The 25,787-nt window shown below is 42.4% G+C and overlaps 1 protein-coding gene and 1 pseudogene across 3 annotated transcripts in view; one reads left to right on the top strand and one right to left on the bottom strand.

The window, feature by feature from the left end:
* Positions 1 to 3,349: 3,349 nt before the first annotated feature.
* CTPS2 (CTP synthase 2) overlaps positions 3,350 to 25,787 on the top strand; it is a 97,413-nt gene continuing 74,975 nt past the window's right edge. The window contains exons 1-4 of one of the 3 annotated variants that reach the window (XR_004622355.1): positions 3,350 to 3,713; positions 8,731 to 8,936; positions 13,620 to 13,790; positions 15,488 to 15,588. Coding sequence is in view for 2 of the 3 variants with exons in the window: in XM_011226114.3 (XP_011224416.1) it covers positions 8,771 to 8,936; positions 13,620 to 13,790; positions 15,488 to 15,588 (438 nt within the window). In the remaining variant the exon portion in view is untranslated. The remainder of the gene's footprint in view (positions 3,714 to 8,730; positions 8,937 to 13,619; positions 13,791 to 15,487; positions 15,589 to 25,787) is intronic. The other 2 variants (XM_011226114.3, XM_019800614.2) reach the window with 2 other exon arrangements.
* On the bottom strand, positions 20,248 to 25,774 carry LOC105238041 (annotated as a pseudogene).

Here is a 25,787-nt window from a genome sequence, read left to right as displayed (position 1 = left end):
GACAGACTATGAGAGATTCTGATTCTGATTTCCTTACTCTCCAGTTTTCCAGCCTGAGGTATAGTCACAATTCCGATCCAGGATTTTGGCTTAATAAGGCCAAATAACTTTTTTTTAAAGGTTTTATTTATTTATTTATTTGAGAGAGACTAAGAGAGAGAGCACAAGCAGGGCAGAGGGAGAGGGACAAGCAGACTCCCCGCTGAGCAGGGACCCCCCCCCCCACGTGAGACCTTATCCCAGGACCCTGGGATCATGACCTGAGTTGAAGGCAGATGCTTAACCGACTGAGCCACCCAGGTGCCCTAGAGCCAAACAACTTTATTGAGATATGATTCACATACTATATAATTAACGTATATAAAGTGTACAATTCAATGATTTTTGTTATACATTACACTATTAATTTTTTAAATGGTAGTAAAATATATATAACATAAAATCTGCTCTTTTAACTTTTTTTTTTAATAGGCTCCACGCCTAGTGTGGACTCCAGCGTGGCACTTGAATTCAAGATCCTGAGATCAAGACCTGAGCTGAGCTGAGAGATGCTTAACCGACTGAGCCACCCAGGTACCCCCCATTTTAACTATTTTTAAGTGTACAATTCAGTGGCATCAGTGACATTCCAACCTGTTTTTAGAGTCTGGGTATTGATTCAGCTTTGAAAGTCAGGAGACATCTTAGGACAAATGTTTTCTGGGATTTATGTCAGTAAGAACCTGAAAGTGGTCAACACTTTACTGAAAAAGGATATTTGTTCCAAGTATGATCGGAATGAGCCCAGAATTTCAGTCAGAAGCCTAGAGGAATGAAGTTTTTAACATCACCATCTAACAGATGAATAACCTTGACCTGTTATTTGTCCTTTCTGCCCTTCAAGTTTCTTCACCTGCAAAAATATGGTGCAGAGGTGGGGCCCAGCCCATTCAGCTCTACTTTTGCCTTATCTTCAGGAGCACCCAAAACCACAGTAAAGGCTGAGTTCCCCGGGGAACAGACGGTTTTACAATGGTTCTGAAAGGTAGAATTCTTCAAAATAAAAGATTGTAAGAGAGCACGAGCAATCAACTTAATGACAGACTTTGTTTTCATCTCTTTTTTTTATCCTTATTGCTATGCTGGTAGTGGGCCATGAATAAATACTTGTTTATTCATGAGGATAGTCTTGTCCCGCCCAAATCAGTCAATCTGAATCCTGTTATCAAATTTGTTTTTCTGTTCAATTTTTTCCCCATTTTGGATTAATAATACAATAGTTATGATAATCCATTTGTAATCACAAAATAAATTCCGTCTGTTAGCTACATAGAGGAATAGAATAAGATAAGGCCCCACATCCTGTGGTGAACAGTCTGGCTTTGGGGACAAACATTGATGTTCTGGCTTTGCTCCTCGTCTTAACTAATGTACCTTTGGTCAGGACACTTCACATCTCTAAGCCTTGGGTTCTTCGTTATAGAAGGGGGATCATAGCAATTGTCCTGGCTGTGAAAAGGGAATGAAGTATTGAAATGCAGAAGGAAACCTTACATATGTGGCAGGTAAATATCACCATTGATGTTGGCCCATTTCATGAGTGTCTTTTCCACAGGACACTCTGGAAGACTTCTTTCATTACAAACCTCTCCATGCCTCCAGCCTTGAAAAGGTGTTTCCTCCTCCTTTCTTTTTTTAAATTTTAAAGATTTTTATTTATTTATTTGAGAGAGAGACAGAGAGAGCATGAGCGGGGGGGGGGGGCGGGGGGGGAGGGAGAAGCAGACTCCCCGCTGAGCAGGGAATGAGATACAGGACTCCATCCGGGGACCCTGAGATCATGACCTGAGCTGAAGTCACATGCTTAACCGACTGAGCCATCCAGGTGCCCCAAGGTGTTTCCTCCTTTTCAAAAATTTTATTTATTGGCCTTCACGAAGACCTGGGGCTTCCATACACTTCCTGCTAAGTGGAGCCTCTGTTTATTTTCCAGAAGCTGACATCACTATCCCTAGTGCCTTCCTGCTTCTTCCATGACACTACTCTGTCATCCTCGGTGGGGAGAAACTCCCCTTTGCTTTGAAACTCATTGAATTTTTGCCATAAACCCTCCACCCATCCTTGTTGCTGTCATCTATTAGCGTTGGGGTCACTCCTCCACATTCACTGAAGATTTGGTTCCTTGGTCTCAGTTGACTCCTCCAAGTTCCAAGGACCTAGGTGTCCCACACAGTGGCCTGGTGGGTGCTAGACCCACTCATTTGACTCTGTTTCAGCTGTCAGACCCTAAACTGAATCATCTCCTGGAATTACTTCCCCTTTAAAGTCTCCAATGCCAACACCACAGCTGGTGACAGCATGCCAGCTCCCTTATTCCCAGAGGCCTTTGTCTTTAGTTCTGATTCTTTTCTTCGTAGTGTATCAGCTCTACACTGTTCTCAGTCCTTCCCTGTATGGTCTAGACGCCCAGTGCAGTACCACAATCACATTCTCTCCGGCCCTCAACTGCCTCACTCACTGCCCTCTATGCAGCCCACAAACTACTTTTATCATAAATATCCATATTTATATATCCACCTATAGATAGCTGGCAAAATCATAGCTGGGCATCATTACATACTATGGTTTCTAAACTCCCCTAGGTCTTCAATGATACTTGCCTAACTTGGTACTCTAGTGACTCACACTGGTAATTCAAAATTTTCACCACTTTCCTAACTTCCAACTCAACTCCAAACCCTTCTATTGTCCAGTTAGAGCCTTTCTCCTTCAGTGGTTTGTGTATGTTTTCCCCTTCCCCTGAATAACCTGTGTCTTCTCCCAGCACCAGCCATCCTCCAAATACTCTTAAAAAAAGTCCGTGGGCGAACCCGATTACCCCCCATCTTTCTTTCTTTTCTTTCTTTCTTTCTCTCTCTCTCTCTTTTCTTTTTGTTATACTAGTACTGTTTGAAGAACTTTACTAATTTTTTCTTCTAAGATTTTAAGTAATCTCTACACCAAACACGAGGCTTGAACCTACAACCCAGAGATCAAGAGTAACATGCTCCAGCAATTGAGCCAGCCAGGCGCCCCAGGGAACTTTACTGATTTCAATAGATGTGTAGACCTGCCTCCAGACTGTGACCCCTTCAAAGGCAGGAATCGAGTTGTATTTACGTCCTCTTCTTAGCGTTTCTGCAGTTCCTGGAGCGCAGTAATGGATCCATAAATGTTTGTGGACAGTGTGAAACTCTTTACAGTGGTGAGAACTGGACGGGAGGACCCGAGTAAGGATCTCAGCTTGCCAAGGGGCAGGGGCTCGCCGGGAACGTGGCGTTCACCCGCGCCCCCGAAGTGCCTCGGCTATATGAGCCGCGGAGGGGAGGAGCAGTCCCCGGCCTGAGCGAGGCCTGGGGCCAAGTGCATCCAGGGCGGAGGGTGGCGGGAAGCTGTCTGTGCCTGAGGAGTCACTTTTTAGGCGCTTGTTTTGGAGCATTGCACAAACGCGGGTGCAAACCCCAAGCTCACCAGCGTGAGTCAGCGGGGCCCGCAGCAGCAGGAGAGGGAAAGGTGGGCGAGGAGGGCGCCGCGCACCCCGAGGCCCGCGTGGGCGGCGGGAAGAACCTGGTGGCGACAGGGGACACCCCTAGCGGCGGTCCCTTCCCCAGCCCTACAGGTGAGCGCGGACCCGCCACGGGGCGGAGCGCGCTGTCCCCACCGGCCACTCTCCCGGCGCCACCACCACCGCGCAGGTAACCCCCCGCCCGGACCTTCCCCGGACCCCCAGGCCCTCCGCGCTGTGGCCACCCCGCGTCCCCAGGGCCTCCGCGCCCCCAGTCCACGCGCGCATGTGGGGCCGGGCGCCTTTGTCCCCTCGCCGATGGCGCCCGCGCCTAGTCGGAGAGGGGCCGGGAACCGGCGCGTTCCCGCACCCGGCGCACGCAAGCCGCCGGCGGACGGCAGACGGCGGACGGCAGACGGGCGGGGGCCAGGGCTGCCCTGCCGGCGCCCAGTGCCGTCGGAGCCCGCCCTGCGGCGGCCCAAGATCCGGGCTCCGGAGCGTCGCGTTCTGGGGGTACACTTCTCCCCCAACCGGCCTCGGAAGGGGGCGCAAGGGCCGGCTGCGCCCCGGGCCGCATTTGTCCCTGGCCTCGGGAGCCCAGAGAGCCCCGAGATGGCGTTGGCGGAAGTGAAGCCCCGCGCGGAGTGAAATGGCCTTTCTGTCCCCTCCCCCGCCCAGTGCACTGGTTAAACAACGACCCTAGCATTTTTACCCAGAATAGCTGTTTAGGGCGCACTGGGGCTAAGTAACGCTGCTGCCACAAAATAGCTTTCTTTTGGCAACAGTTTTTACAGATTGGATGTGTAATTTACATACAACAAAATGCCCCCATTTGAAGGGTGCAGATCGAGGATTTGACAAATTACACATCCGTGTAACTACTACCCCAACGTTGACGTGTACACCATTTCATTTCCATCGCCCCAGGAAGTTCCCTTGTGCCCCTTTCCAGTCAGTCCACACGCTTTCTATCATAGCTTAGTTTTGCCTCCTTTAGAACTTAATAAAATGGGATCATTCAGTAAGTACTCTACTTTTTGACTAATAATTACTTTTTAAATGGCCATCATTTGAGAAGGTGTTTCTTGGTGCTTCCGATGTTTTCAGTTGCTCTTGGGCCTGCGCTGTCCGGTGCGAGAGCCACCGGTCGCATGCGCCTCTCGAGCACTGGAAATGTGGTGAGTCTGAATTGAGATGTGCTGAAGTAGACACACCGAATTTTGAAGAAACTAGTACAAAAAAAAGGGGGACATAAAATACCTCACTAATGAATTCTTACATTGTGTGTTAAAATGATAGTATTTTGGATACATTGGGTTGAATAAGGTATTATTAAAATTAACTTCCTGTTTCTTTTTACTTTTTAAATATAGCTACTAGAAAATTTAAAATTACACAGGTAGTTTTTGTAATGTTTTTATTGGACTGCAGACAGAAGCAGCTCTACACACTCCTGTTTTGCGAACAGTCCGTTCTGCTCACTGCACGTAAGAGTAAATGAAGAGTAAATGAAAAACTTAAGTCTTCACAGACTTAAGGGAAAAACAACTCAATTCAAGGAAGTAGCCTGAAGAGCCTGCTTTTTCCTGCAGTTTTAAAACTTGCTTCAAACTTACTTGTTTGCTTACAAGAGGTAGAAAGGAGTAGGTGTCTCCTTGGTATTGTTACATTAAAAAAAAAAAAAGATTTCATTTATGTATGTGTCAGAGAGAGAGAGAGAGAGCACGAGCCGGGGAGAGGCAGGCACAGGGAGAAGCAGGCTACTTGCCCAGCAAGGAGCCCGATTTGGAACTCGATTCCAGGACCCTGGGATCATGACCTGAGTCAAAGGCAGATGCCTAACTGGCTGAGCCACCCAGGAAACCCCTTAAGCTACATTTTGAGGAAGGACATTGTGAAATATCCGATGTGCTTAAAAAGGCATCTTATGGGGGCGCCTGGGTGGCGCAGTCGTTAAGCATCTGCCTTCGGCTCAGGGCGTGGTCCTGGAGTTCTGGGATCGAGCCCCGCGTCGGGCTCCTCCGCTGGGAGCCTGCTTCTTCCTCTCCCGCTCCCCCTGCTTGTGTTCCCTCTCTCGCTGGCTGTCTCTCTCTGTCAAATAAATAAATAAAATCTTAAAAAAAAAAAAGGCATCTTATGCTTTTGAAAATATAGAAAAGTAGTAATTGCCTACTTAAGGATTAAAATTTAGCTTTTTGATGTACTTTTGATTAGTCTTAAAAACATACTTGAGATAATATTATATTCAATTTTATATTCTTCTATAGAAGGAATTTTTTAATGAAAAAATTCTTAGGCTTTTTGACAACCACATAATGTGACTTCACATGAATGCACTCCAGTTTTCAATGACATTTTTCAATCTTGCTAATTTTTACAAATAGGAAGTCATTTTAATAGAGTGATGGTGCCAGTATAAGGTACAATGACATCAGTGCTCATTTTGTAACCAAACCAAACGAGAGTTTGTCCGCCCGATGCTCAGCAAGCCAATAAAAACGGACACTGAAGTTTTGCAATGAAGGAAGATAGGCTATTTATTGGTGTGGTGCTACCCAGGAGAACAGGGAGGTAACGCTCTAAGTCCCCAACTCCCCAGTGGCTTTCAAGTAAGGGTTTTTAAGGGCAAGATTTGGGGCAGGGTCTCCTGAGAAGGTGGACGTTATTCATTGGAGCTCATGAGATCCTGCTAGCTAGCAGGTGCTCTGGGGCAGCTTCATCTGGTCCCCTGGAGGTCTTTTCCATCTCAAGAGACTTGGAATCTGATAAATACCTTTGTTCTTTATGTTGGAGATTTCATTAGGCACATCTGGTAATTACATCTTTAAAAAAATTTTTTAGGAAAATTTTATTTATTTATTTGAGAGAGCAAGCGAGTGAGCATGAACAGGGTGAGGAGCAGGGGGAGAAGCAGGTTGTCTGCTGAGCAGAGAGCCCAATGTGGGCCTCGATCCTGAGACTCCGGGATCATGACGTGAGCTGAAGGTGGACGCTTAACCAACTGAGCCACCGAGGCACCCAGGTAATCATATTTTTACTCATAAGCAAATGGAGTTGCATTCCTACAGGTTCCTTGGCCGGTCCAGCTATTGCCTGGGGACGATATGACCTCTCGTATTCATTCTTTCATCTCAACTAACAAAATGGATGCCGGCTTCCAATTGCCTCTTAATCCCACAGGGAAGGTGGAGTCCAAGAGAGCAGGGACCTTGACTTTTTGTCCACCCCCATGTCCCCATGACCTGGGAACATGTTAAGCATAATAGACCTATAGTAAACATTTGTGAACTGATTGAATGATGAGTAGATCGCTGTAAAAAATGGTAACGGCTGTCATTAAGCACTTGGGCACTCTCTTTGTAAATGCCCACATGCCTTTATAAGGAAAGCACGGTTACAATCTCTGTGTACTGCACAGGTAGAGAAATTTGATATTTAGAAAAGTTGAAGAAGTCGCCCAGGGTCATAGCTGTAAATAACAGAATCAGCATTTGCACCCAGGCTGTCTGACTCCAGAGGAGGGGCACTTACTAAAATAGAAGAAATCAGCAGTGGGGTGGGTAATTACCCCTATAATGAAATTACCGTGAAGAAATTACCCCTATAATGACCACCTGGGCCAGTAGGAGTGGAAAGAGGTGAATATTCAGATACATTTTGGATTTATAGGAGGAGCATTCTGGCTTGAGTGAGTGGAATGCTGGGTGGCTAGGGAAGAGGAGCAGTGATTAACTGGAGTGTGTAGAGAAAGGTAGGTCCAGGGACTTAGGGGAAGCCATTTAAGATGGGACGGGTGTATTTTGGATGGCTTCAGTTTACTTGCCTTGACCATGGTCGACTAGTTTAAACTGAATTCAGAGCTCTGCAGTGAGATAACCTTATACACCTTCAAGTCTTGATCGTTTGTTTTGAAAGTAGAGGAGACTGCAAAATCAGAATGGGCATCAGCTGACCTCTCTATTCCTTAGTTCATTTAATCCTCACAACCACCTGAGATTTTTTTAATGTTGGAATATTTGAAGACTGATTTTTTTTAAAAAAGACTTTTTTGGAGCAATTTTAGGTTTGCAGCAAAAATGAGCAGAAAGCACTGAGTTCTCATCATACACTGCCTGCCCCTACATGCACAGGCTTCCTCACTGTCAACATCTGGAACCAGAGGGGTTCATTTGTTACAATTGACGAACCTGCATTGATACATCATTATCATCCAAGCTCCATAGGTTACACTGGAGTTTGCTCTTGGCCTTTTACATTCTCTGGGCTTGAAATGAATAAGGATGTGTATCCACCATTATAGTATCATACAGAATAGTTTCACTGCCCTAAAAATCCTCCGTGCTCTGCATATTCATCCCTCCCTCTCCCCAACCCCAGGCACCCACTGATCCTTTTATTGTCTCCATAGTTTTGCCTTTTCCAGAATGTCAAATAGTTGGAATCATACAGTATATATGTAGCCTTCTCAGATTGACTTCTTTCACTTAGTAATATGCACTGCAGTTTCCCCCATTTCTTTTCATGGCTTGATAGCTCATTTCTTTTTAGTGCTGAGTAATATTCCAAGGGACTGGTATTTTTTTAATTCCGTTTCACAGATGAAGAAACAGGCACAGAAAGGATTAGTAACTTGCCCAGGTACAGCTTGTACGGATCAGTCTGATTCCAGATCCTTTTCTCTTAAAAATTTTACCATGCTTCTGAATCCCAGCGAAATTTGGTTTCTCATGATGAAGTTCGTCACATGATAGAGTTGGAATAAATGGAAAATCAGGGCAATGGAGCCAGCCACTTCACTTGCAGAAAGTATCCACCGCTTTCTGCATAGAGATAAAAATGGAAAACCTAGAGGATAAGACTTTATTTCAAAAATTTACTTTCTGTGGAAAAATGCTGTGTGCTTTTGAAATTTTGGTTTCACACACTCCTGCTTTACTGGTCTGAGAATATGATTCTCTTCCCTGACTCTTTTTTTTTTTTTTTAAAGATTTTATTTATTTATTTGACAGAGATAGAGACAGCCGGCGAGAGAGGGAACACAAGCAGGGGGAGTGGGAGAGGAAGAGGCAGGCTCATAGCGGAGGAGCCTGATGTGGGGCTCGATCCCATAACGCCGGGATCACACCCTAAGCCGAAGGCAGATGCTTAACCGCTGTGCCACCCAGGCGCCCCTCTCTTCCCTGACTCTTAATTTTATTACCTTTCAGATTAAATCTGGGTGCCGGCACCCAGCCACCTCCTCTGCCAATGAAGTACATTCTGGTCACTGGAGGGGTCATCTCAGGCATTGGTAAAGGGATCATTGCAAGCAGCATTGGGACGATTCTAAAATCATGTGGACTCCGAGTTACTGCCATCAAAATTGACCCCTATATTAACATCGATGCGGGCACTTTTTCACCTTACGAGCACGGTATGAAAGAGAAGAACTTCCCCCTCTTATAAGGCACTGGGTTAAATTGCAGTTCTTTCTTGTATTTGAGGTAATTTCTTTAAGATAGAGTTCCAGAAGTAGAGTTGCTGGATGGTTCATTATGAACATGTGAATGTTCTCATGGTTTTTGATACATTTTTTGTATTGCTGATGACATTCCAAATTAGTCCACCCTTTTGGAAAACGATGTATGAAGATACCATTTTCACTGTACCTTTTACAGTACAAATTATGTTTTATTTTATCATAAAGGTAATATAGTTCTCTTAACATTTCATTGTTAAGAGAAAAAGTGAGATAGTATGGTATATATTGACAGTTATACTGACAATATAGAATGGCGTGAAGAAAAGAAAAGTCCTCCATTTCCCAGCACTTGGAGTAACTATTACTAATGTTGACATTTTAATGTACATGCTAATTATTTTTAAAAAGGCATTAGCACTTATATACTTTCTTTTTAAACATTTTACATACAAGCAGGAAAGTGCACAGATCCTAAGTGTACCACTTGATAAAATGAGCATACTGTGTAACCAGCCCCCAGATCAAGAAACAGAAACCCCCCTTATGCCCCTTCTAGTCTTTCCCCACCTGAAACCACCAAGGTAACCGCTTTCCTTTTAACACCATGTTACTTTTGCTTATTTTTTTACTTATTATTTTTTTACTTTTTTGTTGTTTTTGTTACCCACCGCATGATACCCTGCATAACCTGCTAGCATTGAGTTGTTCTTCAACGATCAGGAAAATGCTTCCTTAATTAATGTTCTCCAAACTCTTTGACATAACTCCAGAGATTACTTTTGATTATTTTTGAACTTTAAATGAATTGAATCTTATAGTCACGTCAGTTTTTATTCTAATTTTTAAAACAATGTACTGTGGACATTTATATATATTTTATACTCTGTTTTTAAAATTTTTTTAAAAGATTTTATTCATTCATTTGAGAGAGAGAGCAGGAGCAGGGGGAAGGGAGAAGCAGGCTCCCCACTGAGCAAAGAGCCAGATGCAGGGCTCAATCACAGCACCCTGGAATCATGACCTGAGCCGAAGGCAGATGCCCAATCAACTGAGCCACCCAGTCACCCCTATATTTTATACTCCTAAGGCTGCACAAAATCTGTACAGTAATGGGAAATAATTTCCAATGTATTGCTATAATAAACAACATTGTGATGGAAATCTTTAAAATTTATTTTTTTTAAACATAAATGCCTATGTGAAGAATTTCTGATTTCACAGGTACGTATGCTTTTCAGGCTTTTGATATATAATGCATATTATCAAAGGTTTTTAGGTTCATGATCTCTTATCTATTAAGTGTAAAACCCAGAAAGTTCTGAAAACTTACAATTCTTCATAAGTTTGTGGCTATTTATAGCCTTTTTTCAAAAGTTTTAAAAATTGAAAAATATTCATACAGCCATGAATTCCATTTGGAATGTTTTTGCATTTAGGGTGTTTTCTAATATATGGCAAGTGTTCTGTATTACCTTTCCATAATCTGAAAAACTTCAAATTTCAACTTCCATCTTATTTCCAGAATTCTCTGATAAGGGCTCTGCATCTGCACCAAGTTATATATAAATAAGAAAGCCTGTTTTTTTAATACCCCTGCTGAATATTATTCTGTTTAAACTTTACTAACCTGAGAGAAAGACAAAAAACAAAAGGGTATCTCATTGTTCTCATTTAGATTTCTTTGGTTTTTCATTTTGTCTGTGGAATGACTTATTCAAGGGTATGGGTAGATTGTATTTTTGTTTGAAACTATTAGCCAACTTCCTTTTGTGGAATAAATTTCCTCGTCCCATTGACTTTGGACTTTGGTCGTGTATGGTGGTTAACTCGTCCTGGTTTGTTGGGAATTTCCTGATTTTGAAACTGAAAGTCCAAATCCTGGGAACCCTATTAGTCCTGGGCAAACCTGAGAGGTTGGTCACCTTATTTGGTCATGTGATTTGGTTTTCCCTAGGAGACATTAGTGGCTGTGACATCTGTTTTGTTGAAGCAGAAATTTTCAGGGCAGTGCCCTGATTTGGCTCTGTCTCTTTGGTGCTTCTGCTCTCTGCTGTGAGAACGGCCTGCCCTGTATAGGGATTTCTCCTTCAGTCGGGGTCCTGGAATGAGACCAAGTAGACTCACAACTGACCCACAGCCCCCACATAACACGTAACCCGAGGGAGAAATCAATAAACGTTTTGTAAGTTGCTAAGATTTTAGGGTTGTTTGGTATGCAGTAAAAGTTGACTAATTCCATGTGTTATGCCAGTTTTCCTTTGGATATTTTTAAAAACATTTTTTAAAGATTTATTCGAGAGGGAGAGTGCGTCAGTGTGCAAGCGAGGAGAGGGGCAGAAGGAGAGAGACTCTCAACCAGATTCCCCACTGAGTGCGGAGCTCAACATGGGGCTCGATCTCAGGACCCTGAGATTATGAACTGAGCAGAAGTCAAGAGTCGGATGCTTAACTGAGCCACTCAGGTGCCCCAAGTTGGATGTTTTAAAAATGATTTTTAAGAATACTTTACATAAAGTGTATTAACCTATATATATATATATAGAGAGAGAGAGAGAGAGAGTTCTACTGTGTTTGAAATTTATCTTAATATTACCTCTGTTAGTTATTAATAAATTTTCACTTGCCATTTATGTGATTAAATGTATCAACTGTTTCCTTTATGTTTCTGTCTTTGATGTCACCTTTAGGCTTCTCTGCTGCAGGAATATTTAAATATTCATCTATATTTTCTTCTGGAACTTTTATATTGTCAATTACTTTTACTTTAACATTGTTAACACAGTTGGAATTGAATTTGGTGTGAGATAAAGATGTAACATAATTTTTTTCTAATTTTTTTCCATTTCTCAAAGAGTTCATCCCTTTCCTCCTGACTTGAAATGCCACCTTTTATTACATACTACATTTCTGTCTATCCTTAGGTCTGTCTTTGTACTCTGTTCTCGTCTGGAGTTCTATGTTTATTCCTGCCTGTCATTTTAAAAGCTGCAGCTTTTTATTATCAAGTAGGTCAGAGCTTTCCACATTCCCTTTCTTTTTCCTTTGTTTTTTTCTCTCTCTCTTTTGGTGCAAAAAGATGTTTTTATTATCCCTCTAGCAAAGCCTTTTTTTGTTGTTCTATTATTTTTCCTTAACCTCAAAGTATTTTCTTCAGAATTAACTTAGGAATCATTTTGTACAACTTTACAAGAAACTGCATTGGAGTTCTTGACAAAAATTTCTTTAAATTTATGAATTAATTTGGGGAAAAATTAAACACTGGAAAATATTGACAGGCCCATTCAGGAACTTTAGAAGTGATTTTCCTTTGATTCATACCTTCTTTTATGTCTCTGAAATAAGCTTTTTAAGTTTTGTAAATATAGTTCCTACATTTCTTTGAAGTTTATTTCTGAGTGTTTTATTTACTTTGATTTGTGATGATACCCTTGGGTATTTGTTTTTTTTCAAGTGATATATTAAATTCTTTTATGTAATACAGATCTTTTTGTTTTTGTGTTTTTAAAGATTTTATTTTTAAATTTTTTTAAATTTTTAAATTTTTTATTTTTTTAAAGATTTCATTTATCTATTTGACAGAGAGAGAGACAGAGAGAGAGGGAACACAAGTAGGGAGAGTGTGAGAGGGAGAAGCAGGCTTCCTGCTGAGCAGGGAGCCCGATGTAGGGCTCAATCCCAGGACCCTGGGATCATGACCCGAGCTGAAGGCAGATACTTAAGAACTGAGCCACCCAGGTGCCCCAAGATTTTATTTTTTTTTTAAGTAATCTCTACACCTAATGTGGGCCTCAAACTCACAACCCCGAGATCAAGAGTCACATGCTCCACCTACTGAACCAGCCAGGAGCCCCAATAGAGATCTTTCTGTATATTTTGGTCTTGTGTATTTGTTGATGCTATCTTATTCCATCTTTATATATATTGAAATACATCTATGCATATGTATTTCAGTCTTCCTTTACTCACTCTTATTTGTTTTAAGAGCTTTTTAAATTTGTTTTTGTGTGTGTTTATTTTGGTAATCACACCTGTTTTTCTAACAAATTAACTTTAGTGTCATCCTCAAGTTGAAAAAAATCTGTTGGAATTTTTATTATTACTACATTAAATCTAAGAACCTGTTTAAAAACTTGTCATCTACAGTTTTTCTTTCTCTTCTAGGAATATAATGCATACATACTTTTTTTTTTTTTTTAAGATTTTATTACTGGGGCACCTGGGTGGTGCAGTCAGGTAAGAATCTGCCTTTGGCTCAGGTCATGGTACCAGGGACCTGGGATGGAGCCCCATGTCCTGCTCCCTGCTCTGTGGGGAATCTGCTTCTCCCTCTGCCTCTCCCACTGGCCCTCTCCCTGCTCCCGCTCTCTCTCTCAAATAAATAAATAAATAAATAAATAGATTTTATTTGTTTATTTTTAGAGAGAGTGTATGTGCTTGCAGGGGGGAGGGGCAGAGAGAGAGGAAGTGGGAGAGAAGCAGACTCCCTGCTAAGCGGGGAGCCTGTCTCAGGGGCTTAATCTCAGGACCCTGAGATCATGGCCTGAGCCGAAATCAGGAGTTGGACACTTCACCATCTGAGCCAGCCAGGTGCCCCGATAGCAAATTTTTAATATTTACATTGCCTGTTTATCTTAGGTGAGGTGTTTGTCTTAAATGATGGTGGAGAAGTTGATTTAGACCTTGGAAATTATGAACGGTTCTTGGATATCAACCTTTATAAAGACAACAACATCACCACTGGGAAGATATATCAGCATGTGATCAATAAAGAGAGGCGTGGCGATTACCTGGGGAAAACAGTACAAGGTATTGTATTCCACAAAGGTTAGCGACTCCTGTGTTTTGCACTTCCATACCCTGCTCAAAATAGTAGTGAGGGGCTCCCTGAGCTCTACAAGTTCTAATCCTTTTCAAATCCTTGCTTTCTTTCCCTTTTCATTTTCTCCAGAGGTGTCCTCTTCACCCTCCATGTTCTTGATTGTATTTTCTTCAGTCTCTTTCTTTATTACTAATGTTATTTTTTCCCCTAGTCCATATATACGTCTGTCTTTAGCTTTTATTTATAAAATCCGTGCAGAACCATTCATTCATTTTTACCTGATTGAGGTGCAGACTTTTTTGGTTTGTCTGTCTCCTTTCTTCTTGTATCTTTGCATGGATGTGGATTACTCCCCTTTGAAGGACAGTGTGGGGAGGAACTGGGGGATTGAATTGCAGTGGCTGGTAGTATGGTCTGACCCTTTTTCATCAACTGTTTTCCTGAGTGGTATGATTCTCTTTTGTCTTGGGTGAGATCCCTGTCCACCTCTGACTCTCCCCCAACCCCGGCAAGTCTTGTATTCCTGTGTTCCCACGTGGTGGGGTAAAGGTGATAATTCCCCATCTCCTTTAAATCTCACGTTGGATTCAGCTGAGAGGTAGACATGGGGGTCGGACAGATGGAGATTAAAAGACCAGCTGTGTAATTACTGACACTGGATGTGTGGCTTAGATCTCAGCTACAGTTGTGCTTTCTAATAGTTTTCCCCTGAGTGCAGAACTTGGGAAGACCCACAGGAGGGAGAGTTGCTGCCTGACACCTGCCGCGTCCCTTTGATGGGGAGAGGACAAGGCCCCAGGCCCCCGCTCTGACTCCTGATCCTTGGGCTGCCCACATGGGGGCAGAGCCCGCCCAATACCCCCCGCCCCCCACCCCACCACTGCTGCTGGAAGGGGCCAAACTGCACATGTAATGTGGGTTGCTTCAAATGCACCAGTGGGCGACAGCTTCCTCCCACTTCGAGGGAGCAGCAGGTGCGAGATAGAGCAGGCAACAGATGCTCCTTCGCCTCGGCTTCCCAGAGGGCCACGTTCCTGCCTTGTGTATCACACTAGGTTAGGTGGCTGCACCGGGAGGATGTCCGCACGCGCCCGTAAGATGTCACCTTTCTGTCCCTTCAGCAGAGATCTGTAGCTGCAGACCTGCTCACCACCAAAGGGCCCCTGGGCCTCAAATCCTTGTGGAGTTGTCACCTTTCGGCTTCTTCAGCTGACGTTAGCAGCCACAGGCCCCTGGTCAGCATGCAGGGCCCATCTACACCCTCTGAGGGGCCCCCTCCCCGCTGGCTGGTGGGCGGCCCAGAGTCTGCAGCATTGGGCCACTCTGAGTCTTTCTTCCCCCATGGAATGCAGCATGCAGCATGCCTGACAGCCCTTCTTGCAGTTTTTAGTTGGCATTATAGGTGTTTCTAGATGCCTCAAAGATGGCATTTCTGCTTTCTGTTTCTTATTCTCTGTGGTTGGCCAGTTTCAAAAGAAATGACATCACATTTAAATGATTAAACCTATGTTGTGCCTGTAATATTGATTTCAGTGAGATGGATAATAACATGACCACTGTCGTTGGTCTCATTTGCCAAGTGGCTTTCAGGTTATTTGGGAGATCTAAAGACATGAATACATGCCTTTCTCATGACTGTGACCATGAAATAAGCTTTTGTGCTAATTATTACTTCTTTCTACAGTTGTCCCTCACATTACTGATGCTGTCCAGGAATGGGTTATGAATCAAGCTATGGTGCCCGTGGACGGTCATAAGGAAGAGCCCCAAATATGCGTTATTGAGGCAAGCATGGAATTTTTCTTTATAAACTTATATCCTTCTGGGTTTTTGAGCATCTACTCTTCATTCATTCAACATATATGTATAGATGGCCTCCTATGTGCTAGACACTGGGCTAGGAGTTGGGATTATAGCAGGGAAGGACATAGATGGTCCCTGCCCTTGGGGTCACAAGTCAGTGGGTCAGATTGGCATTAAGCAGGGTGAGTACTCCTGGGATTGGTGTCCAAAAACCCGCATGTGGAGACAGATCAGTTGCAGAACGCTTTCTATTGAGTGCTGTTCGAGGGTAAAGGACGCTGACTTCTCTCTCACCCCCAGTCAAAAATCCAAGTATAACTTTGACTCCCCACCAAACGTAACTACTAACAGCCTGCTGCTGACCAGAAGCCTTACCAATAACATACAGAATCAATTAACACATATTTTGTATGTTATGTGTGTTACAGACTGTATTCTTACAATAAAGTAAGCAAGAGAAAAGAAAATGTTATTAAGAATATCATAAGGGGGCACCTGGGTGGCACAGCGGTTAAGCGTCTGCCTTCGGCTCAGGGCATGATCCCGGCGTTCTGGGATCAAGCCCCACATCAGGCTCCTCTGCTAGGAGCCTGCTTCTTCCTCTCCCACTCCCCCTGCTTGTGTTCCCTCTCTCGCTGGCTGTCTCTATCTCTGTCGAATAAATAAATAAAATCTTAAAAAAAAAAGTATATCATAAGAAAGAGAAAATACATTTATAGTACTGTATTGTATTTATTTTTTAAAAAAACCACGTAGAAGTGGACCCGCACAGTCCAAACCCGCGAAGTGCTTTGGAAGTAGAGATTGAGTTAGGGAAATGTGATAGTGGAGGCGATTTGGAGGTGAGAAGTGAGTATTAGCTGCTTAAAGAAAGAACGTAAGTATTTGAACTTGTGACTTATTTACTGTTTCCATTCCTCTCAATGAATGAGAGTAGTGTTCATGTACTCCTTGTGTAAATGTCAATTGACCTAATTTCTGGGCGGGACAGCAAAATAATGAACAATTTAGTTCCTAGAGACTGCCTGCCCAAGTTCAGATTTCTGCTGCGACCTCTGAGTGGTGTATAGCTCCGTGGTTAAGAATCTGGAGCCAGACGGCTTGGGTTCATAGCCAAGCTATGTCACTTACCAGCTGGGTGACCTTGGACCAGGGTGCCTCCCTTTACTCATCTGCTAAATGGGGATAATGCTTTGAGGATTAAATAAGTCAGTACACTTAGTGCTTAGAATGGTGTCAGATCTATAGGAAGTATTCAAAATTTATTAGCCATTATTAAGATGCCTGTGTGACTTTTGGCAAATTATTTCTCAAAGCTTCAATGAAATCAACTATAACAATATGATGACAATGTAATATTGTAATAAAAGCCAGATGATATTAACAGGGCACTTGGCATGTCTGCTATTCAGGAAGTGTTCATATACATGTGAGCTGTTCTTACTGTCATCATTGTCAGGGTCAGCAAACAGATGTTACGCTATATGCACGATCCATTTTGTTAACAGAGCTGATAAACTTAACATAAATGTGCTGTGCTCTCATATATTAACTATATATTGTACTACTATAATCATATGGTTGATAATATAAATGTGTAAATGTGCCATGCAGAATTTTGTCTCCCTTGCTATGTCTTTTTTTTTTTTTTAAGATCTTATTTATTTATTTGAGAGAGAGAGAGTGAACGCACAAGCAGGGGGAGTGGGAGAGGGAGAAGCAGGCTCCCCCACTGCTGAGCAGGGAGCCCGATGCGGGGCTTGATCCCAGGACCCTGAGATCATGACCTGAGGTGAAGGCAGATGCTTAACCAACGGAGTCACCGAGGTGCCCCTCCCTTGCTCTTTCTTCTTCCACAATTTACAAGGAAAAGAGAGGGTGCTTCCTTTAGGATTTTTAAAAATTGGAGTATAACATAAACACTTAGAAAAGTGCACAGATCATAGGTACACAGCTTAATGAGTCTTATAAACTGAACATACCTGCATAATTGAGCTGGCTTCCTTTGAAACATATTTAATATCTAATACAGTGAATAGTTTGCAAACAGATTGAGGCAAGGATAAAGACAAATCATTTAAGAAAAGAGAAAGGCAGGTAAAAACTCCAGGAAGAGTAACATCTGATAGGAGAACCGGGGCATAGCTTGCCTCTACAGTGAGGGAGACTGACACGGTCACTCTGTTTATTGATTTACAGGTTTTAGACTCAATCCCCAAGATTCATCACAGAAGGCTTCAAAGCAGGGATGTAAATGTCAGCTTTGAGGTGGAGGTGTGGAGGGGTGCTGGAGAGGGAGAAAGGGAGATAAGAATTTCATTTTCCACTGTGAGGCAGCTACAGATATTGGTAGTAGTTGGCAGAAAAAGAGGTAAAAATAGCCCAGGTTAGGAAAGTAACCAATACAACTAACAATCGAGATTGGGGTCTGGGGATGGGGCAGCCTCATCTGTCACAGCAGGAAGTCAACTTGTGTTGTGATGGAAGATGTCTGAAATGGGCAAGTCAAGAAAGAGTTGATGAGATGGTGTTTAGAGATGTGAAGGAAACTAGCAGAAGAAATCTTGAAGAGAGGAGTTACAATGCTTACCTTGAGGAATCGGGATTCCTCAAGCGGAAGAGGTGGGGTACAGGACTCCTGCTTTTTACTGTAAGCTCTTTTGAACAATTTGATTTTGTTGGGGAGTGAGAATTCCTGTCCCCTTCAAAGGGATTAAAGAATCCTTTTAGCCGGACTAAGAATCAAATTGACATGAGATGGATTAATTGAGACATGCTGTGAATTTTAAATACACACTGAGCGTCAAAGGTAACATGAAAAAAAAAAAAAACCCAGAATGTAAAATACCTAATACTTTTTAAAACATTGGTGATAGGTCCAAAATTTGGACCTATTGAGCTACATAAAATATAATGTTAAAATTAATTTCTCTTCGTTACTTTTTTCTTTTAAATGTGGCAACTAAAAACTTTAAGATTATATTTTTATTTTTATTGGACAGTGCTGGTCTAGCACTTTCACTGGTTTTTGCTGTTCTAGCAATAGGAAAGGTAAAGGATCCAAAATGTGTCCATTTTTCCTGAAGAAGAACCAGTATCTGGCCCAAAAGGAATGACCATTTTTCTAAACCAGAACATTTTTATAACTTTTCTGGTGATTTTTTTTCTTTCTTTTAATTTTTGTAGGTGAAAGAATAGCCCCCCCCTTAAATACTATTAACCTTAATTACAGGAGAATTTCCAAATGGTCGTGTGTATGGGTGTTTTTGCCTCTACTCTTCTTTTTAAAAAAATACATTAAAAAAAAAAAAGATCACAAAAAATGAGAAGGAGGGAATCTATTTTTTTTGTTTCATCAGTTTAATTTTTCATATATCCAGGATTCATTATATAAATCTTTCAAAATAACTGGATGTTATAAGAATACTTAAAACTCAGTTCTGCACAAATACTTGACACATTTTTACAAATACATGTTTTCTTATAGGAATACTTTAATAGAGAAAATAAGTCTCTATACATCTTACAGCAAATTCTATGCAGTTTTTTCGCCATTCAACCATCATTGTGGGTTTTCCATCCCAGCACATTCATCACATCCAATAAACCAAATTACAATTTGCTACTGCTTCTCATTTTCAACCATTATTGAGATTTGCACTGTTAAGAGTTTTTAGGCTTCTTTTTTTAATCTTTCCTGATCTGAAAGAATTCACGTTTTTAAGCTAGAAGAGGTAATTTAAACACCATTCCTTCTAAATATAGCTTGCAGCAACTGGTGCTTGGTGATCTCACCCCTCACTTAGGCAAGACCAGCTAGTAGCTTTACCCCCCACAGCACCAATCAGGAGGAATATCGTCCTTGCATTCCTAATAGTTCCTCAACTGCAAAAACAAACCCTAGAAACAAGGGTTAAATACAAATATTAAGAAAGCTCAAACATTTGCTAATGATGAGAACAAACAACAATTTTAAATTCAAGGTCTCTCCTAAGTTGAAGAAGACATAAAGGATGTGGCAATAGTTCTATAAAATATTGAAAAATTTAAAAATGTTAATCACTTAGGTCAATGGTGTATCATTTCCAAAGTGCCAGAAGATACAGAATCTTAGATTCTAAGCCTAGCCGAACTCAAGATCTGGCATCCTTCTTATGTACTGGCTTTGAAATAGCTTAATATTCCCCTCCCCAAGGGCACATCATCATGCGGGCCCGGGGAACTTTGCAGAATACTGATCACGTTTACCTGAAGAGACAGGATCCACCAGGGAAAACATTTGGCATTTGTGTTATTCCTTCAGTTACTGAAAAGTGTGTCCACTTGGCAAAGCTTGTCTTACTTTTCAGGTAGCATGAATGAAAAACGAGAGACTAGCGGTATTCTACAGTCAACTTCCCGAGTACTTGATGCTCCAATTATCCAATATTCTTAAAAGGATTCTTTAATCAAGCCCTGGTCCACTAAGAGATTGAACAGTACTTGGGGACTCCAGTATGTCCCATTTCTTTTATATTTCTCTTGATTTCTCTTTCTCACCCCAGTGTTTTAAACTGCTGCGGGTTTTTACTAAAATACTGTCGCAGTAGTTGGAAATGAGTTATTTTGCATTACCAAAAGTATTCAATCCCATTGTAATGGTCACATTTGCATATAACTAGATGGCCAAACAATGTCTACTGCAGTGAATGGGCAAATTTCAGCATAGGCCCTGTATCCATCATTGTTCTTGTCATCGGCTCTCAGAACTCCATCTATAAGTTGATCAGTTCAGCTGCACTCCTTGGTGGGGCCTGTTCATTCCCTTCCTCCTTATGGACGTGAGTGATGTCTGTGGAGAGTTCTAGGCCATCAAGCAAATTATGGCCGTCATGATCATGCATTTTGAAATAATGGAGCTGCAGTTCTTGTGGGGACATCTGTGCTTCTGGTATTTTGATGGCACCTTGTAGATGCTCCATGATATGCTCTTGGTCGTGCACTGTATTCGTATCCAGGCCCACGCCGCCAGGATGGGAGAAGCTGGCCCCAGGTTCCTCAGCCCCCGCACCGGGAGCACAAAAGGCCCAGAGCAGGCCACACGGGAAGGGGCTCCTGAGCAGCCGCAGAGATCTCCTGGTTCTTGGTACCCTCACTGCCCTGTTTCCAAGCAGTTTTCCTCAGACGCGAAGCCTTCCAGCATGAGCCTCGCCAGCTCCTGTCCTCAGAACGCTTTTTCTTGGCCCCGCCCCCCGCTCCACTGGCGGTGGGGGATTTATTTTTTTAGTGTAATTGAGCTGCCTTTGAATGACATTAAAATATAAGCCCAATTTGACCTTAGGATGAGCCTTCATAACACTTCTTGTTCATGTTCTCAGTTTTTTAGCTATTATTTTTTGAGAATCATCCTTGAAGAAAGCTTTTGTTTCCTTCTGGGGTCAGCGCATCTGATTCTCTTTGTCATCATTTTACAAAGATGTATACTATAGATTCAGACCCTAATTGTTGAAGATTTCACTTGTGCAATAAAATCAGGAATTCTCAATGACATCTCACATTTTTAAAAAAGATTTTTATTTATTAATTTGAGAGAGAGAGCACAAGCAGGGTGAGGGGCAGAGGGAGACGCAGACTCCCTGAGTATTATTATTTTTCCATCCTGCTCTTAAATTGACTCTTTTTGGCTTAAAAAACAATAATTTAGTACTTAATATGCACTAGCCCCGATGATAACTGCTAGGCGTATAAAAGCACATGTGATCTGACTCCTGTTCTCCAGGACATATGGTCTTCATTTTTAATTTCACGGAAACAGAGAAACCGACAAGTTGTCCCCTTCATATAACCCTTCTTCATATAACCCTAACGTTTATATTGGCTTATTGGACACTAGGTCAGGCATCCTTTTGGGTTCGTTTTAAGTTGTGCTCAACATTGGTGTTTGTGCATGATTTAAGTTTTTGAAGAAGGACCACCAAGCTGATTTTCAGTTTTAAGCACGCGAAAGTGGTTGAAATGTCTCCAAAGCCTTTTTGTGACGCTCTTACTTTTCAGACCAGTGGAACTAACAGGTTTTATTTGTTAATTAGGCCAGGTCATCTCCACATAAACCTGAAATAATTTATGCCTGGCTCAAAGGAATAAAAGCTTTGTTTCTTTCTCTCTCTGTCTCTCTGTCTTTATTTCAAAAAAGAAGAATCCTTTCCTTAAAGGCAAAACAGACACTGCCCTTCTCATAAATTTGCTGTTGCTTTGATTTCAACTTTGGAGAAATCTAAAAATATTGTTATAGGTGATATTTTCTTTGTTGTGTGGGGGAAATAATTAACTTAGGCATATTCTAGTAATAACCCTGAAGGTTTCTGATCACGGAGGGGTGGTAATAGGACCTTCCAAATTGGCCGAGAGAGTGCAGTACCACTATAAGCCATGTGAGGGCAGAAGTGGATAATGTTTAAAGTTTTTTGCCTCCTTTTTCCAGATTGCCTGTTGATTACCAGAGTACACCTATGAAAAAATAGATGTCCCTATATGGTTTAGTTTAAGTGCAGACCTTTTTTTCCCTAAAATTTTTTCTCATTAGATTCTGGTACATTGCAGTTGGTGAGGACTTCAGCCCCTCACCCCCTGCCAATTTCCTGGTTGCATATGATATTTCTAGGATTTTTATAATTAAGTTTGTCATTCTCCTACAGAAAGTTCACATATTTCTATCTGTTCCATACCCAGGAAGCTGGAACTTTAATTATGTTTTGTTATCTGACTTAAAATTAGTGAAGAATAATTTTTTTCCCGTAGCAATGCAGTCCTGACATTTCTTAGTTTGATTCCATTGTAATTATGGTAACAGGTACCAGAATGCTGTTACCCAGGGCTTATACTGAATTTTGAGACCCTTCTGTCCTGGGATGAGCACTAAGCTAAACCCTGTTGAAGAGGGAAAATTTTACTGTCACCCTTCAAGATTCTTCTGCTTGGTCTAAGAATCAAACTTACATGAAACAGATTAATAGGAGAAAATCAAACAAATGTACCGAAAGTCCATATAAACATGAGAGATTCCAAAGCAGCCAGAAAATGAGGCTTATATGATATCCTGAACAAGGAGAGGGGTAAAGGCCTGCGGGATACGAAGGGGAGGAAAGCCATTTGCAGGGAGGCGGAGGAGATGTTTGGAAAACAAAGACTTCTCTGTTATGCAGCTAAATTTCTTAGGTAAAGAGGAACCTCTGGTGAAGGCCCTCTCGCTGAAAGCCTCCCTGATACGGGGATTCCTCACTTTCCAATGTAAATGAAGGCAGCTGAGGGGAAGGGAGAGATCTTTTCCTGAATCTGCTGGGTTTTGATTGCTTTTAACTCAAAATAATCTTCACGGCAAAGTGGCATATTTCTGTCAGACCTATCCTGAACCCCTTCAACTCCAGTGCTGTGAACAGGGAGCTGGGCTTGTGTCAGCGATAGGGTGGGGAGCAGGCCAGGCCTGTTCCCACTCTCGTGGGGCTAATTACCTAGTGGGGTAGAGAGGCAGGAAAAGAGAACACACAGGACGTAACAGCATCTGGTGCTGAGTTAGTAGGAAGGACGCAGACACAGGGCTGTGGTAGGGAGTGGTGTGGGAGGGAGGCTGCTTTAGGGGGGTGGTCAAGGTCTGGCTTTCTGAGGAAGACCTAGCTTTTCAGGCTGAAGGATAGTGAGGAGATAGGTATACGTAAAGAAGGGGGGTAGAGGGCGTAAGGAGCAGGAAAGAAGAGAGCGGCCTGAGGACCTGCGAAGTCACTGGGGCTGAGGCACAGGGAGTGTGTGTAGGGAGTGGGGGGGTGGGGTGTGGTGAGCAGGGACATGAGATGAGATCAGAAGCCTCTGCAAGGGCTAGATCCTGTAGGGTCTTTGGTTGACTGACTCAAGGAATTTATATTTTATTTTTAGTGAAGCAGTGAGCCACTGAGGATAGAAGCACAAGAGAGATCTATTCTGAGGGTTTTTTGTTTTGTTTTGTTTTTTAATATTCTGAGTTTTTGTAAGGTCACTCTGCTGGTGTGTGACAAATGATTTGATTCTAAGACAGGAGGGGGTAGAAGCTCGGAGGCCATTTAGGTGTATGTGGGGAGAGTCAGCCAACTTTTTCTACAAAGGGCCCGATAGTAGATATGTTGAGCTTTGCAGGTCAGAGATTCAACTCTGCCATTGGAGTGTGAAAGCAGCCATAGGCAATATGTAAGTGAATGGTCATAGCTCTGTGCCAATCAATACAACTTTATAGAGAGAACCAAGCAGCAGGCCATAGTCACCACCCCCTGGTTTAGATTATTGCAATTATCCTGGCAAAAGGTGGTAGCCCTGGATATAGAGACCAGTGAAGAGATTTTCAAGAGGTTTCCCAGGTATGACCCACTGGACTGGATTGGGTGAGGAAAAATCAAGGATGATTTCCAGACTGCCATCTTGAAATAGTTAGTGGGAAGAGATGCTTTTGCTAAGATGAGGAGACACTCAGAGAAACGGGCCCAGGGAGAGTTCAGTTTAGGCCGTACAAAGTTTGAGTAATCGTTGAGGCATCCATGAGGTCAAGGACCTATTGGCTCCAAAACCCAGTTTTGCTGGGAAGAGAGGTTAAGGCTTGTAGTAGATTTTGGGCCTACTCAGGGAGCTGAAGCCAAAGAAGATGGTGGATTCTGGGACTGGTCCCACCACGATCTCTTCCTTCTCAGCGTCCAGATCATTCCAATTAGTGCTTAAGTTTTGCTCTATTTTTTTTTTTAAGTTTTATTTTTTTAAATACCCTCTATACCCAGTGTGGGGCTTGAACCCATGACCCAGAGGTCAGGAGTCTCACACTCTTCTGACTGAGCCAGCCAGGCACCCCAAGTTTTACTCTTGATTATTGTTCTTTAACTCTGCCTAATTTTCCTCGCTAAATTCTGAGCTCCTTAGAAGCACTGTTGTCTTAAATTCTTTTCAGCACCTCATTCATAGTGTTGAGTGTGCGGTAGATCCTCAAATGCTGGAGAATTAATTTTAAAATCCACGTGATAGTCTTTACGTATTCAAATATGGTGAGGATGAGTAGGTTAAGGCAAATTTTATCCTAAAATAAATGCTTACTTTAAAATGCCTTACTTGTTGGAAGCACATTGTAAGTTAAGTTAACATTTGTCAAAGGATTACACTGTCAGGAATATTATTGGGGCTTTTGGTAGGACTTGTTTCAGAAAGCCAGCATGTTTTAGTAGTAGTTAATTCTAGTAATACCACCACTGCAAAGAGACTATTCAGTAGCATGCAGGAGTGTGTGTGTGTGTGTACACGGAGAGAGAGACAGAGAAAGAAAGAGTGAGAGAGCACTATTTCACACCAGGGAGAGCCAGGGGGCTCCCACCATTCTCGTAGAGTCACTGGATTTGCATTCTACCTTCCAAGTGGACTACTGGTAGAAACTAGCTGATCTCACTCCTCCGTGGCCTATACTTTGGAACTTTTTGTCTGCTTATGAATTCCCTTTTATTAAAGCCTTCCTTTTTTGTAAACATTTTTTTTCAATCTTGTTGAGATGAAGGGTTGATAGCCTTATAATGATCCCCCATTTTTTTGGGTGGGCGGATTCACTATCTGTAAAATCCAACTGAATCAGTGATAGCTGAATTCATTTACTTAGTCCATACCTCCACACAACAGGCAGCGTGATATTATAAATACAGGAATCAGGTCATTCTTCAAGTCCTCCTTTTTTTTTTTTCTTTAAGATTTATTTATTGGGGTGCCTGGGTGGCTCAGTCAGTTAAGTGTCTGCCTTCTGCTCAGGTCATGATCCCGGGGTCTTGGGATCGAGTTCCACATTGGGCTCCCTGTTTAGCAGGGAGTCTGCTTCTCCCTCTCCCTCTGTTGTTCCCCCTGCTTATGCTCTCTCTCTCTGTCAAATAAATAAATAGACTCTTTAAAAAAAGGATTTATTTATTTTTTGGGGAGCAGGGGTAGAGGAAGAGGGAGAGAGACTCTCAAGCGGATTCCCCACTAAGCATGGCGCGTGACGTGGGGCTCGATCCCATGACCCTGAGTTCATGACCTGAGTCAGACACTTAATGGACTGAGCCACCCAGGCACCCCTTAAAGCCCTCCTTGACCTCGCTTTCTTTTCCCTTCCTGACAGTCCGCCTGTTCTCTTCCCTGCTTGCCTGGCTATGTTATCCTGCATCGTTTCTTCTTAG

The sequence above is a fragment of the Ailuropoda melanoleuca genome, chromosome X (genome assembly GCF_002007445.2).
Source record: "Ailuropoda melanoleuca isolate Jingjing chromosome X, ASM200744v2, whole genome shotgun sequence".
In the NCBI taxonomy this organism is placed as follows: domain Eukaryota; kingdom Metazoa; phylum Chordata; class Mammalia; order Carnivora; family Ursidae; genus Ailuropoda; species Ailuropoda melanoleuca.
Note: the sequence above shows the minus strand (reverse complement) of the source record. Positions and strands in the feature narration are given on the sequence as shown.